At 38.3% G+C, this 17,111-nt stretch overlaps 1 protein-coding gene across 1 annotated transcript in view; it reads right to left on the bottom strand.

Moving 5' to 3' along the window:
• Positions 1–17,111, bottom strand: part of AOPEP (aminopeptidase O (putative)) — a 340,941-nt gene that overhangs the window by 302,096 nt on the left and 21,734 nt on the right. The window contains exon 2 of the mRNA XM_077749551.1: positions 2,731–3,659. Coding sequence (XP_077605677.1) covers positions 2,731–3,527 — 797 coding nt within the window. The 5' untranslated portion in view covers positions 3,528–3,659. The remainder of the gene's footprint in view (positions 1–2,730; positions 3,660–17,111) is intronic.

Genomic DNA, 17,111 nt, shown 5'->3' with positions numbered 1-17,111 from the left:
CGTGTCGGGCTCTATGCTGACAGCTAGCTCAGAGCCTGGAGCCTGCCTCAGATTCTGTGTCTCCCTCTCTCTGACCCTCCCCTGCTCACATTGTCTCTCTCTCTCAGAAATAAATAAAAAACAATTAAAAAAAAAACTTTTTAAAATATAAATTTATTGAAAGCTGATGTAATTATTTTTTAAATATATTGAAATCTTTGTATGTGAAAATGAACATGGTAAAGGTCAAAAGTAAGAAAGATAGTTCCCTCTTATGTTTGAAACATGGGTTTTTCTAGGCGCTTTCGGTAACTTTATTCAATTTTCTTAATTATAAAATGAGAATAAAACACTTCTTATCCAGGACTAAGAATTTATGGTAGGTATGCAAATAGTATTCTGCCACTCAAGGATAAAATGTTAGTTGTAATAAATGCAGACTCTATGCCTTGGAGAAAATAAGCTCTACTCAATTATATTTTTCACACAATAGTGAAATTTTATATTTTCACACAATTATATTCATAAACCCTAGTAACCTTGATGATTATTATCTGCACTTAACACTCAGGAAGTTTTTCCGTCTAGCAACCTGGGATCCTTAGGCATTTTAAAGTCCTTAAACTATCCACAGTTAACAATATATACCAAGATTTATTCTTAAGCATGTGGGAGAGTTTAAAAAGATTTAGTGGCCATAAACTACCCCCAAAAAAGACAAAAGGGAGAGGAAACATCTTTTGAGGATTTCTTTTTTAAAATTAAATTTATTATCCTTGTAAGGCTGCATAAATGCCACTTATTTACTAACAAATAATCATAAACTTCCAAGGATACAGTTTAAACTCCTGCTATGATCATGCATTTTATTGAACTATCAGAAAAGGAAATAGTACAAGTAAATTTGCCAAGACAACCTTTACAGGAACAAGATGTGCCCAAGCACCCCTTCAGTTCCTTTACAGAAAGTAGCATTTATCCATAACTCATTCCTACTCAACACCTGACATGGAATGTAATTCACAAATCTAATCTCTTTCTGTGTAGTGAGCACTGAGAAGGAAGCCATGTGTGAGGCCATTAATGAGTATGTTTTCCAATTACTGTTAATAGATTCTTCTTCCCCATTATTCTAATTCAAAAATGAAATATGTAGGAGTATTAAAAACTGATTTCCTAAGTATTCAGAGACCATATGTTGTTAAATCTCACTAAAAACTCTATCCTTAATCATTTCAAAAAATTTTAAAGATACAATTAGAACACCTGTTTCTTTGAGTCTGGGTGGCTCAGTCAGTTAAGCATCCAGCTCTTGATTTCGCCTCAAGTCATGATCTCAGTTTGTGAGACTGAGCCTTGAGTTGGGCTCTACACTGACAGCATAGAACCTGCTTGGTGTTCTTTCTCTCTCTCCCTCCCTGCTCCTCCTCTGCTGGCTCTCTCCCTGTGTCTCAAAATAAATAAATAAACTTAAAAAAAAAGAAAAAGAACACCTGTTTGTTTCCCAAGAATATCCAATTAAGTTATTTTATACATAAATCAGTATGCTTTTGTACTAGTGTAAGTTTGTACCAACCCTGCAATTTCCCAAAGGCTGCCTCAGACTCCAACAAAAATCAGACAAGAAGAGAACTCATTGTGAGATGGCTGGGAGACCAGAGCAGAGAGGTAAGACTGGAGGCAAGGAACAGAATAATTAGAGTTCCAAATGAAAGTGATGCTTAAAAAAAAAAAAAAAAAAAACAAAACTAAAGGTTTTGGGGGGAAGGGAGTTAGGGAAGAGATCTAAGCAATTTCAGGAGACCACCACTTCCATCAAGGGAGTCTGATGCTATAAAAGGCGGCACTCAAAACAAGATCATTGAGATCAGCATTACTATCGATGTACAGTACATTAGCACAAAGAAATAGGTAAAATAATGAGGAATCAATAAAGTTTAATTTAAAAATTCTCAAATTCTAAAAACCTCAAACAACTTTGGGAGGAAGGGCAAGAAGAACAGAACAAATGGCTGCCTCAACACGTGCCCTGGAAATCGATGCTTCATCAATTCCTTCTCTCCACATGGAACACCCAGAGGCTCCTGGTGTCAAATATGAAGAATGGGCACCAAAGGATCAAGTGTGCAGTCTCCGCAGGACTACCACACCCCTCAGAACCATTCCTGTGTTGTGGGGGTTCACGCTATATGACATCTGACAGAGTCCAGAGAGGCACCACTGCCAAGAGACAGGTATAGTAGGAAAGTCTCCAAGCTGAGCTGGCGTTGTTTGGAAGCACTTTAGCAGGCTTCACACCGACACAACTTGGCGGCAGTTTTTTCCCTTAGGGGGAGGTTCTGAAGGAACTCTGAGAAAGTATTTGCTGAGAGACACATATCACTTCTGAGAAAGTATTTGCTGAGAGACACATATCACTTCTATCTACAGCACTGAAGTTGCCAGCAGAGATCCCAACAGAGCTAGGCTCTGGGATTTAATCATTAGGCTTGCCTTTCAATCTCCTAACTCAGAAATACAGGGGCTTAATAAAGTAATCTTTTCATCCTGACTTAAGGGAAATAATCCCATTAAGAGTTGAGCATGCCTGGGAATTTACCTGCTTCACCATGGGTCTAGGGATTTAAGGCTAGATGGGTAATGCCACAGAATAAAGAGCATCTTTGCAGAGACTGAGAATGGCCCTGCAAAGGCTCCTCTCCCCGTGTAAGATGAATGGGCAGGGGGCTGTGGGGTGCCCAGATAACCTACCTGCCGCTCTGGTCTGAGGTCCATGTAACTGATCGCCCCTGGGGTTTGGTGCTGTACCGTATCCTTATGGCATGAGGAAAGTCAATAGCTGTCTGAGCCCCTGTCTTCCTGATCTGTAAGCTCCAAGTGTCAGTGTCAAACAGGAGTTCCCCACAGCCAGGAGCCTGGCTGCAACGAGCATAATAGTCTAACTGCTCCCTCCAACGATCTGCAGGCAGAGTCACAAGTTCACATACAATCTGATTCCTGAGCTCCTCAGAAACAACTGTGAGCTTGCGAGACCTTGTAAATTTTTCAATACCTGGCACAGCAGCAACATCCACCTCCTCAACCTTTAACACAGATAAATCACAGCAGTCCAACACTAGCAAAAAATCCTCACTCCCATGATTCCCTGTGTCACAGCAGTACTTTGAGCTAGAAATCCCAGAAGCCTGTTGCTGGTTGTCATGGTTACCATCTTTACCAGAAGTATCTTTTTCACCTTTACCACAGATTGTAAAATCATTATATCTTGTTTTAGAGGAGAAGGTCCTTGTATCAGTCACAGGACTATGGCAGGGTTCAGGCGTCCTAAATCTGCAGGCTTTGTCTGACTCTGATTGGCAGGTTTCCTTGGTGGACCCACTCTGTTTCTTGAATCTGTTTCCAGACTCAAAGAAAAGCACTATGGTGCCCTCGATGATTTGACTTTCAAAATCCACATCTAAATCCAGTACATAGTGCTTCACAAGTATGTGGCTGGTGTTGGCCATGAGAGGCAGGTCATCCCGGGAAGGGTCCAACTTTATGTCCATGGTGCTGATTGTTGTTCCAGAGCTTTGTTAAAATCTCAGAAAGGGCTTCCTATCTGCCTTAATCTTCCAGAATCATAAATGGCCGCTTACCAAAAAAACAGCTGATGTCACAATTATGGTTCTTTCAGTCCCCTGGCAAAGAAGAAAAACACCATTAGACAAAATTCCAAACAAGACCCTAAATGTTCCTACAACCACTGCTTCAGCAAACTGACTCCCTCCTTAAATAATCCCCCAGTGTGGTAGAAGCTCATGGCTAGAAGGCAGAGTAATCTTTCTGACTGACATCAAAGAAAGCTGCATTATGGGTTTCTAAAAATATTTCAATTACCAATGGAATGAAAGGGGCCTCCACAAAGCCTGAAGATTCTTGCTCTTAACTAGAACAGTCCTTGTTTTGGGAAAGAGCAATTGTTATGCAAAAGCATAACTGAGCATCACCGTGCCTCTTGTTTTAAAAGATATTAAATGCATCATTTCTAATTTTGTGCATCAAAGATAAGTGATTGTTTCTCTACTGTGATTCTAAGTAACAAATGTGAACGAAGGCTAAATGGCCTCATACGTTTTATTCTTTGAGAGTAATAATTTAATACATAAAATGTAACTCCAGGGATTAATGTACTTTTCACATTAGGCCTGCTCTCATATCAGCACTTCCAGTAAATTACAGGAAAATGAGCCAATTTACCAGGAGTGCATTCTAAGTATTCCTTTGAGATTGTTCATGGAGATTTTTCAAATTTATAGTTAAATACTCAAGGTATATCATTACATCTTAATAGCTGAAAAGCCATTAACATTCTGGATAATAGCCTTCTTGTGGCAAACAAAAAGGTCTTCTCATTTGAAAAAAAAAATAGTATGCAAATATCTATAAAAGGAAAAAGAGAAATTAAAATGTAGAAACAGATGTTATAATAAAATGCCCAAGTTCTTCATAAAAGTTCTGAATCAAAATGTATTATTTTATAATAGCAATCCAACTAAAAGAAAAATTATTTGAAATTATTTCAATCCCTGTTGTGTACCTAATTTCTTTCAGCATATGCTGTTCCTTTTTATTCTTTTACCAAAAATGAAAAAGGGGGATAGAAATAACAACTTTGACAGAGTAGATATATTTAAAGTAATTTTTTTATTTCTAAATATGAGGAGGTAGTCTTGTATCAACTACAGAACAATATCACTTGCTTGACTTTTCAAGTAAAACTAAACCCTCCCTTTTTATTCTGTTTAACTCCTCCTCACTTCACCTCAGATTTTATCTGCCTATCTGCTAGACTCTTACTTCCTTTCCTTCTAGAATCCCATTCCAGAAATCAAACCTATTGAATTTTCATTTTCTACCTTTTCACAGGCTACCTCCTCAGGAAAAACCTTACCTACCCTAAGCAGGGAGGAAAAAACCTGGCTTCCTGCATCCTTGTCCAGTCTGGTTTCAAGTAGCTCACTTCGGTAGCACATATACCAACCTGGTTTCAAGCTACTTTCCCAGCGGAGACCATACTCCCTTTGCATCCTTGTCCTCTATCCAAAGGGTCTGCTCAACAGTCTGCTCCCTAAAGATGACCTGACCCCACGCCTCCATGCTCTTTGGACTAGGCAGTGTGCCATACCTGGAGTGTTCCAATAGCCACCTGCCAAATTCTATTCTTTCTCCACACCCAGTTCAAGTGCAATCACCTCCCAAAATCCTTCCTTACTCTCTATTCTTGCACCCTTCATCAAACTGTATGTGGGAATATACAGTTTAACTTTAAAAGTAATAGGAACTGAGAGAAATCAGGGATGCAAAGAATATCTTGAGATTACTTTATAAAGAAGCTGGCACTCCCCTGGGCTCTAGAAGAATCAATAGGCAAAGGGAGGAAGGCAGAGCGTTTTCTTTTCTGCATGAAAGCAATTGAACTTGTCACGTAAAGAATAATTCATTGTCTAACCCTAAAAGATCCTTTCACTTACTTGTAAAAATTAATATAATAATTTAAGAATAAACTGTATACTATACAGCAGTTGTCACCACTTTTGTCCCTCGTGGCAGATAACAAGGCGGCCTGAAAGCCCCATCTATCCAAGCCTGTTAACATCACCTTGTCACCCTAACTGGAATCGTTTGCTTCTTTCCATGGATTCTTGAATACCCTCCCCATAGCTGCAGTTCTAAATCTTTTCTTCTTTTAACTTTCCAGTTCCATGCCTGCTGACTCATTCTCAGCTGATTGGCCTCCTCCTTTACTGAGATGATTTTGAATCTCTGAAACTCCCTCATGGCTCAAGTATCTGTTTTTCTTCACAACTATTGCTTTTTTTTTTTTTAATTCAAAGAAAACAATATCCCTTCTCCCCAAAGCTAATTCCTTTACCCTTGAATCCTAGCTTCTAGGGTCTGAAAGAGCCAAATGAATAGCACTCTTCTTGCCCACCCAAATTCTGAACACAGTAAAATATAAGATGAGGATATGGCAGAGGGATATCAAAATATCACCATTACTGATGAAGGCTAAACTGGAGAATATGGCTTAGTGTGGGAGCCGAAGGTACCTGAAAATGGAATCCCAAATTCAACAGATTTACCCACTGGGTCACAGGAAACAATGGATCAGGTCAAAGCTCCCAGAAAAGGTCTCCTCTCCAGGTAAGAATTAGGGCCTGGAGAAGTAAGGAGAATAGCCCTCCGAGGTCAGGACTGCTGGGCCAAAAGCAAAAGGGAGGGACTCAAAGGAGCAGAACAGGCTCAATTCTTCTTCCCACTCCACCTCACTTAGGGGAGAAGGAGTAAAGCAATCAGGAATGCACGGTAATTAAGCACCCTTCAGAAGACAAGAAACATCAGAAAGAAGCTTTCCCTCGAACTTTATCTCCTCCTGCTAATTTGGAATCTTGTTGCATTTGACAAAAAATGTTTTTCTCTTGCCAACATTTTCTTCCTCTCCATGTTACCATCCTATTCCCAATGTTTCAAACAGTCCCAGGGGCTGCCATCTTCAAAAACAAACATTGCAATATATCTATATCAAGGCATTAAGTTGTACACCTTAACCTAATACGTTATATGTATCAATTACATCTCAATTAAACTGGAAAAAAAATAAAACCAAACAAAAACATTTGACCCTGCTGCTGCCTATGTTAAATAGTTTTTATTTCTTTGCATTCTGGAGCTGACAGATTCCTTAGGGCTCACTTAGTGCAACTCTCTAGTTCTACAAATCATGACAATGAGGCCCAGAGAGGTAAAGCAATGTGTCAAGGTCACTCATTTCTGATGCTTTTCTCCTTGCCAATTCTTTCCCTTGGAATTCTCATCCTCCAGCTCTTGTGGCCATTTCCTTTATATTGTCCAAGACATAAATCAAATGTCACTTCCTAAGACTGTCTTCTATATTCCCATGCTCCCTTTCCTATCCTCTTCAAGTCATATGGACTAGATTCAATCATAATGTAATAGCTTTGTGGGGAAAAGGAGAATTTTTTGGCTAGCCCCAGAAGATTCAGAAGATCATGGTTACCTCTGCATGGTTTCCAACCTAAGTTGTATACAATATGTAAGTCTGTTAAACTCGTTGCTTATTATACCTATTTCCTCCTTGCCTTGGATTCTTAGATGACCTGAATTTCCTTTCTCGACAAGTACATAACTCTCACTGACGTCAATCAGGGTCACAGCCCCAAGTTTAGGGAAGAATTGAACTAACTGTGGTTGCAAACACATGTACATGGCCACCTTGTAAGGCCTCTCTCAGCAAATAGTAACCATATTTCTAAGCAGTCTGTTGACTTCAGCACATTTTGCTATTATTGTGCTCCAATTTAAAATGCCAGGCTGTCTCACTGAAGCATTTTTCCATTCTCTGTCATAAGCCATAACATATAAAATTCCCCCCTTTATCAAACCCAATGGTTAGTTTCCAGTGGCTAACCACTGCTGCCTCTAAAATAAGTGTACTGCGTAGTGTGTATTTTAAATGCTTAAATGATTGTCTCAGCAACACCATTAAAGGCTTCAAAAGGATTAACGTACAGCAATATTTTTCTTGAGAAAGGCAGGAGGAGGGGGCAAAAGAGAAGATCAAATACTAAACAGAGTTATGGCACACTGAAGAAACTGCCCTGCCACTTTCACTCACCCAACCAGAAATGCACACACCTACAAATGTGTAAAATAACCTCTCTAGAGCCATTCCAGATACCTCTAAAGAAAATAATTTCACTCTCCTTTCAAGTTACAAAGCCACATGCATCATTCTTATGACCCTTCCCTTATCCTGCTTCATTTTGCAGTAACCTCTACCTTCCATGGTCTATAGACAACTAGGAGTTCCTGATTCATCTTTGTGTGCATGACCACGTTGAGTAGAACATCTTAGACACAGTAGATTCTCAGCAAATATCTGTGGAATTGACATCTGAGAACATCTGTAATTTAAAAGTCTGGTTATCTACAGAGCAGGGATTCTGGCTTGCATAGGTTCTAGTAGAAAGTTATAGCTTAACAAACACCTTCCTCCAAATGACTCTCAATTTTTCTTCTCATGATATACCTATCCCTCTTTATGCCACATCTCTTTTCTTGTAAGCAACTCAAGGGAAAAGGAGAAATTTACTACATACTACTGAGCACACTGAGTATTTCCAAAATATTTCATTCTACAGACTACTTGTTCAGAGGAAGATAGCTTCCTGCTATTCCAAGTGTATTCCTTCTGTAGAATACAGTGATTGCTCTTGATGACAGCCAGTTTGCTTGAAGTATACTGTTTCTGGGCACAGTTCCTCAGACACTCAAATGCATATAATCATAGGAACATAGCTTATTGCTGTGAAATTCAATAAAATAATTTCAGAATTAGAAGGAATCTTAGAAGTACAAATGTATTATTTTGTATTTAGAAATGTCACACTGACATATTACTCTGTATGTAACTTATTTCTTTCACTCAGTGGTTTTGAAATACAGCCATGTAGATGCACATAAATCTGGCTCATTTCTTGTAACTGCTGCTTAGTGTTCCTATACGAATATTCTCAATTTATCTACACATTTCCCTACTGATACTTAAATCCTTTTAAATTTGTCATTATTACACACCATGCTACAATGAACATCCTTATATATGTCTCCTAGTGCAAGTGTTCCCTGGGTGAAACACCTAGAAATTTCATTTGGCCTCAGATTAGTAATGCCACACCTGCTTTCTTTTGGTCTTTTTTTTTCTTGATATATCTTTTCTGTCCCTTTATTTTTATCATTAATTATTTTGGCTTGTTTTGCCTTGGATATCCTTTTAAAGCAATAGTTGGCTATATTTAAAAAATATAATTATCATTTTTAATAACTGAGGTTAATTTACTTACATTTATCATGATTACTGCCATAACGGCACCGATCTCATCTCAGCCAATTTATTTTGTGTTTTCTATTTACCATGATTTTGTTTGCTACTTACCTTTTATTTTTCTGCTTTTTGCTGCATTTTTCTGAAATGTTTTTCCCTTTCCTGTTTCATAAGTTATACAATCTATCTTTTTTTTTTTATTTATTTTTGAGACAGAGAGAGACAGAGCACAAGCAGGGGAGGGGCAGAGACAGAGGGAGACACAGAATCTGAAACAGGCTCCAGGCTCTGAGCTGTCAGCACAGAACCCAATGAGGGGCTCAAACCCATGAACAGCAAGATCATAACCTGAGCTGAAGTCAGACACTTAACCGACTGAGCCACACAGGCGCCCCTACAATCTACTTCTTTAACATGCCTACTTTACCTACTTAAACTTAATCTCTAGTATTCTTCTAAATAATAAAAAGACCCTAGAAAGTTTTATCCTCAGTCTCTCCTCTTCCCAACTCTCTATCAGCTTTCACATTATTGTTGCTAATGTCTTAATATCACATTGTGGGGTTTTTTTTAAGTTTATTTATTTTGAGAGAGAGAAAGAGAGCTTGCACATGCACACATGTGAGAGTAGGGGAGAAGCAGAGGGAGAGGGAGAAGGGGAAAGAAAATATCACGCAGCCTCTGCATTGTGAGCGAGTGCAGAGCCCGACATTGGGTTCGAACCCACGAACCACAAGATCATGACTTTAGCTTAAGTCAAGAGGCAGACACTTAACCAAATGAGCCACCCAGGTGAACCAATATCACATCTTTAACAACCCTTATCCAACTTTCAAAAAAAAAAAGTTAATACTTACCTGTATTTGCTTACTAGCTTCCTTACTCATGACTGATTCACACATTCCATTTGCCTTATCAGGGTTCAATTTTGTCCCAGTTACTACTGCTACCTAACAAATTAACCCAAGACTTTGTGGCTTCAAAAAGCAACCATCTGATTCTGTTCTGTGGGTCAGGGATTTGGGTAGCATTCAATGGACCACTTTCTGCATCTTATGAATATGACTATGACACTCAGTGGTAAGAGGACGGCTCATCTGGGGGTTCTGATGATCAGGAGTAGCCATACAAAGCCTGTCTTATATAGAGGTCTCAGAAGAGTTGGACAACTTACATGGCAACTGGTGGACCTAAGAGCAAGTGTCCCAAAGGACCAGTTGGAAGCTGAATGACCTTTTCTTACCTAGCCTCAAAAGTCAATGTGGTATCACTCCCACTACATCCTATTGGTTTCAAAACAGTTGTATAGCTAAGCTAGTCCAGATTCAAGGAGAGTGAACTCAACTTCACATCTTGATGGGAGAGTGGCTAGGTCACACTGCAGAGTGGCCTAGTAGATACTGTTATGGCCATTTTGGGAAAATACACTCTGCCACAATTTCCTTTTTACTTAAGTATATCTTTGGTAATTCTTCCAGGACTCCATGAATAGTAAACTCTTTCAACAACTGTATGTTTGAAAATGTCATTATTATATCCTCACTATTGAATGATAACTTAATTAAGTGTAGATTTTAGGCTGATAGTTATTTTCACTTAGCACTCTGAACAGATTACTCTACTATATTCTACATCTCTTTTTCCTGATAAGCAGTTTGATATTAATATGCATTTCTTGATATGTATCTGTTTTTTCTCCCTAGTAGCTTTTATACTTTTTCATTACCTTTGATGTTCTATTATCTCACTTGATGTATCTAAATGTGGATTTATTTTATATGGCTTGCTCAAGATTCAGTGTGCTCCTTTAGTCTGAGGAGTTCCTTCCATGTACAACCCCAAGTAGACAGAAAATTTCCTTGCCTCTCTATTGAGACAGTGTAATGGAATTTTCTTTCTCCATTTGCCCCTTCATGGCTTCTGGCTTTATACAGGTAGCTCAGTTTCAGTTCTCCACAGGTACTAGGTCTATGGCCAGGCACCTCTTCCTTGATAAATATCAGGACCCAACTCTCTACCTACTAAGCCTACATTTTGCCTCTCCATTTCGGTTAACTAGGATAACTCTTTCTTAGTTGAGAATCTGTGTGTGTGTGTGTGTATGTGTGTATATATTGTTATACTTTATCTAGCACTTCTAAATACTTGGTAAGTTTTTTGTTTGTTTGTTTGTTTTTAAGTAGGCTCCACACCCAGCATGAAGCTCAACATGGAGCTTGAACTCATGACCCTGAGATCAAGACCTGAGCTGACATAGAGATGACTCTCTTAACCAACTAAGCCACTCAGACACCCCTAACATTTCTAAATACTTGAAGGGGGGGTATATTTCTTTATAATTCAGTTAACCATACTGACCAGAAGCCCATGACCTCCACTTTATCAATTAAATGGTCCACACCCAAAAGTCCCCTGGTTTAAGAAGTTTTCATGCAGAACATGCTATGCTGTATAACTCTGTAGGCACCATAGCTACAGATTCCCTTTCACCATCACAGAAGCCTAAAGAGAGGATTAAAGACCGAGAGGATAAGAATATGTGCAAAGAGGGGTGCCTGGGTGGCTTAGTCGGTTAAGCGTCCGACTTTCGCTTAGGTCATGATCTCGTGGTTCGTGGGTTCAAGCCCCGCGTCAGGCTCTGTGCTGACTGCCAGCTCAGAGCCTGGAGCCTGTTTCAGTCTGTGACTCCCTCCCTCTCTGACCCTCCCCTGCTCACGCTGTCTCTCTCTCTCCTAGAAATAAATAAAACATTAAAAAAAATTTTAAAAAAAAGATGTGCAAAGAAAGAAGCCAAGATGCAAAAAAAGTTGGACCATATTGCTCATTCATTCAATAAATATGTGGAATCCTCTTCTATTCTCTTTATTAACTCTCTCTCCCTCCCAACCATGTCAAGGAAAACTTTCCAGACCTCACTGATTAAGTCAATTTCCCTATTATTAGATCTATTAATAATAGGGATCTAATAAACCTATTATTATTAGGTTTACATGGCACTGTAAACCTCTTCATAGCACAATAGTTTTCATTTTACCTTTGTTGTTTGATTGTTTAATTAATATTGTTCTTCCTCTTAAATGAAAGAGAGTACCACCTCTGGTAATAGTGGGAGTAGCTTATATCAGATCAATCCTCTTATTGACAGCACTCATAAACTCTAGACAACAACAAAAATCTGAAGGTATATGAGAATGAACAAAAAACTGATAGAAACTGTAGGGAGTTAACACTTGGGAGAAGGGAATGGCACTGAGTTTCCTGGGTTATTGCTTTTCATCTGAGGGCAGGCCCTAGTTGGCACTATGCTATTAAAATTCAGACCGAAACCTGCAACTTTACTGGCTAAAAAATCAGAAAATGAAGTTCAGGACTGACTCAGACTTGGAAAGTAAAGAAGGAAAACTTCAGAAAAGGTATGAGGCCCACATTCTGCATATATACTGCCTAATTTTCTAATGAACCCCTGAACCATGCATGTTAGAGGCAGACCAAGTATGGCTAAATGAACTGAAGACTTCTGCTGCTGCCGAATTCAGGGAAAGCAAAATTGAAAGTTTAAGTTCAGCCAAGTTAATTGCTTCCTAATACAAAGCATTAATATTCAGAGGAACATAAATCCAGTTTCTATTAAAGTATCAATCACAATGTCCAAGATAAAATCCAAAATTATTAGACATAAAAAGAAACAAGAAACTATGATCCACACTTAGAAAGCAATCCAATGGAAACTGACATGAGTGACCCAAATATTAGAAGTAGCAAACAAGGACTTTAAAGCAGTTATTAGTATTATCACTAAGGACACAAATACTATAATGAATAAACTAAGGAAAACTCAGCAGAGAAAAAGAAATTTCTAAAAAAAAAAAAAAAGGAAATTCTAAGAACTGAAAAATACTATATCTGAAATAAAAAATCCACTGAAGTTTAATAGCAGACTAGAAATTATAGAAGAGTAAGTAATCTTGAAAATATTTATATAGCAATTATACAATCTGAAGACCAGGGAGAAAAAATATGAATCAATGAACAGAGTCCCATTACTTTGGGTCAAAGATTTAACATATATAGAATTGAAGCCCAAGAAGAACAAGTGAATAAGAATGCTGCAGCAAAGAATATATTAAAGAATAATGATCAGTGAGAACAACGAGCACCTGGATTATGGTTCCTAAATACCATTTTCCAGTGAAAGGAACCAGGCCTCCTTGAGAAAGGGTTGATTCTAGGACTAGTGCAGGAAAAATAGAAGATGAGCCTAGAGCATCACACAGGCCCCAAAAGAAAGAGAGAAAAAAAAAAAAGGCAGTAGGTGGGGGGAATGGGCATCTCAAAAGGACACAGGAACTAACTGCAGGAGCTTCCAATGGCCAAAGTACAACAATCTGAGCAGGAAAATAAACAATGATAGTATTGGATTAGAACCCCAAGAATAAAATAAACACCAATAACTCTACTCTGATAAAACAAATGATTGATAAATGGGGAAGGAGGGAACATCTTCCTTAAATAATTCCAAATAATAGAAATAGATACTACCTCTTCCAAAAGGCAGGGGTAGAGTTTAATTTCCTTCCCCTTGAGTATGAGCCCCACTTAGTGACTCGCTTCCAAAGAACATAGAATGGGGGGCACCTGGGTGTCTCAGTCAGTTAAGTGTCCAACTACAGCTCAGGTCATGATCTCATGGTTCGTGGGTTCGAGCCCCATGTCGGGCTCTGTGCTGACAGCTCGGAGCCCAGTGTCTGCTTTGGATTCTGTGTCTCCCTCTCTCTCTGCCCCTCCCCACCCCAAGCTCTGTCTCTCTCTGTCTCAAAAACAAATAAATATTTAAAAAAAAGTTTTCAAAGAGCAGAGAATGGAAAAGAAAAAATACCAAGTTTAGAGTAGAGAAATGTAGCAGACATAAACTTAACCACATTATCAAGGTTGGTATCACCAATGATAAATCATACTGGTATCATTATCCTTTCCTATGATTCAATCATTAAGCCAGGTGCCTTACCTCTGTAGTATTCTTCTCCAAATCCATAACCTCAGTTTAAGTGTTACAAACCCACATTGAAGGACATTATAAAAAATATTTGTCCAGTATTCTTCAAAAATGTCAATGCAATGAAAAGCGAGTAAAATCTGAAAAACTATTACAGATTGAAGGAGGCTTGGAGTATGATGATAAAATGTAATGTGTTATCCTAGGATTGGATTCTAAAACAGGAAAAGAAAAAAAAAGGACACTAGTGGGAAAAATTGTAGTTATTAGTGGCATTGTGCCAATTTACTTTTAGAATTTAACAAATATACCAAGATTATGTAAGATATTAACATTATGACTCTGGGCGTTGTATGGAAACCAATTTGACAATAACTCATATTTAAAAAACAAAATAAAGTAAAGAAAATATAATTAAATTAAATTAAATTAAAAATACATTAACATTACAGGAAGCTGGGTAATACATATACGGGAACTCTATACCATCTTTGCAAGGCTTCTGGTAAATCTAAAAGTATTGCAAAAGGAACCATTTACTTTTAGAATAGTTAAAATTTTCCAGATTTGGTGAGAGATATAAATCTAAAGATTCAAGAATCTGAGAACAAACTCAAGCAAGTTAAATGCAAAGGAAACCACACCTAGGTGTGACACAAACTGCTAAAAACCAAAACTAAGGAAAAAAGTCTTGAAAGTAGCCAGAGCAAAATGATACTACATGTAGCAGGAAAAGGACACAAATGACAGCTGGCCTCTCATCAGAATAATACTTCTCATCAGAAATCACGGTGACTCAGAAAACAATAGGATGATATCTTATAAGTGTTAAATGAATTTGGGGAAGCACATTTGCTTCAAATATATTAGTCCTAAAATATTATTTATAAGAACAATTTGCTAGGAAGTTCTTGTTTTTGTACTTGGCATAATGACAGCCCATTTCTGCTTAAATTATCCAAACTTCCAAATGAACGGGACCTGAATCAATTTCTACTTTATCCATAATGGGTATTTCCTCTTATTTACTTTTAAATTTTTAATTCTTTGGGGGCGCCTGGGTGGCTCAGTCAGTTAAGCATCCAATTCCAGCCTAGATCATGATCTTGCCTTCCTTGAGTTCAAGCTCCACATCAGGCTCTGTGCTGACAGCTCTGAGCCTGTTTCAGAGCCTGTTACAGATTCTGTGTCTCCCTCTCTCTCTGTCCCTCCCTTGCTCATGTCCTGTCTCTATCTCTCAAAAATAAATAAACATTAAAAAAATTTTTTTAATTTTTAATGCTTTGTATTTCAAAACAAATACAAGCTCTAAAAGATTAACCCTCTCTCCAATATATCTGGCTCTTTCCTTCCTCGGTAGAAATTTTCATGAATCATGGACAAATTGACATAGCATGGAGCAGGTTTTCTACCCAAAAGTTTGAGTGGCTATAAAAGTGTCTCGCCCCTCAGAACTTTTCTTTCAGCTGCTCATTTTCATACCTTGCCAATTTGATAGCAATGGTTCACTGGTGCCTTAAACAGTTAATAAACTTTCAAAGTTGAAGTTATTTTTAAACAGCAGAAACAAGCCAATCAGATAATCACCATTATCTCTGGTACACTTTTGATCTTTGAGTTTAGGATATGCCAATATGCCTTCAGTCACTTTATTTGGTTTCTAGCATTTTAACATTAAGCTTTCCCCTTTTGTTCATTTATTTTTCTTCTACTTTGAGTAAAAAGGCAGCGTTAAAACAACATTAAGCTATATGTTTTAACTGAACAAGTACCAGGATATTCAGAGTTTAAATTCCCCCTGGAACCCTAATTCTAACAGCCTGCACCGCAACCCCCCTCCGCCCCGCCCGCCATATAAATATATGCTACAATAGGGTCTTTCATTGCACAACTCATACCTGCGAGGCAATGTCATTTATCACTGAGTAAATAATGCAAGATAACATACTGAAAAGGGGATTTTGCTTTACTCTCTCAACTAAAAATAAAAATATGTAGCACTTTGAAGGAGTACCATGCGGTATGATATTAACTTAAATACCAATCTTTAAGCCAAACTGTAAATAAGATAAACTATGGTCTCTGGTCTCAAGGTTTAAGTAGTCTCTCTTTTCTTTAAATTTACTGCTTTCATGAAGCATATAAGGGTGACTGCATATAATTTGTGATCATGCAATGAAAGAGCTATTGTGATATGTATATGTGGGGAAAAAACACAACAACAAGAGTCAATGTTGTTGTGGGAATTATAGAAAGTGCCTGTGATGAAGATCAGCGCAGCGAGGCCAAGTCAGAACAAGAGTCAAAGGCCTTTTCCCGGATAAAGAAAGCAAATCACTGTCAGCCGCTGCTTGATTTATATATTATAACCAGTCAGGGGTGGGGAGGGGAGAGGGAGAGAGAGGTCTAATATGTGAAAAACAAAAACAAAAACTGATTTTACTCACATCAGTATACGACTACCCTGAATTATGCTTGAACATGATGTGATATGATGGAATTCGGCTTCCCTGATGGCAGCTTGTGTTTATTCTGGCTATTCTGATCCCATCTCAGCATCCAGATGCCATTCCTCTCTGGTGCCTAATGTGTTTATGCTCACATTATCAGCAGGCATTGGGTTGCAGAGATCAGATTGGAAGTGATTTCACTCTATTTTCAAAGAGAAAAGAATTTATCCCTTTGATTGCTACTTGCTTGCAAAGTAGAACTTGTTCCAGTTTTCTAAAGAGTGCCACTTAAACTAAATTATAGCAGAGTGATCGCAAAAGGATTCCTGGGAGAACCCATTACAGTCACAGAAAATAGAAATTTCACTTTTCTATCCCTTTTTCAAGAAGTCATACCGACGAGCAAAGGCACTGGAAAGGTTCTCTACCTGCTGAACTGCAACATCTCATTCCTCCTTATGACATGTGTCTTCACCAACACTGATTTGTTTCCTGGCACTAACAACAATTAAAGGCTTCATATACACATCTAAACTTTAAAATTAGAAAACAACTTTTCTGTGTCAAAACTGTTAGACATGTCCATAGAGCACAAGGAAGAACACATCAATCATAGCGTGGCCTGTTTCAGGTACAGCTCTCCAGACAAGCTCACTTTGTCCTCACAGAACCCCTTTATCCTTCCCTCTTCCCTTGCTCTTTGCTGCCTTGCCGACAGCCCAAGACCTACTGACATATACTGACAACTCTCCATTACCCAGGGCCAAAGACCAGGATTTGTCAGTTTTTTTTTTTTTTAAAG

The sequence above is a fragment of the Crocuta crocuta genome, unplaced genomic scaffold (genome assembly GCF_008692635.1).
Source record: "Crocuta crocuta isolate KB4526 unplaced genomic scaffold, BGI_CrCroc_1.0 scaffold99, whole genome shotgun sequence".
Classification (NCBI taxonomy): Eukaryota; Metazoa; Chordata; class Mammalia; order Carnivora; family Hyaenidae; genus Crocuta; species Crocuta crocuta.
This window is presented reverse-complemented; position numbering and strand designations above follow the sequence as displayed.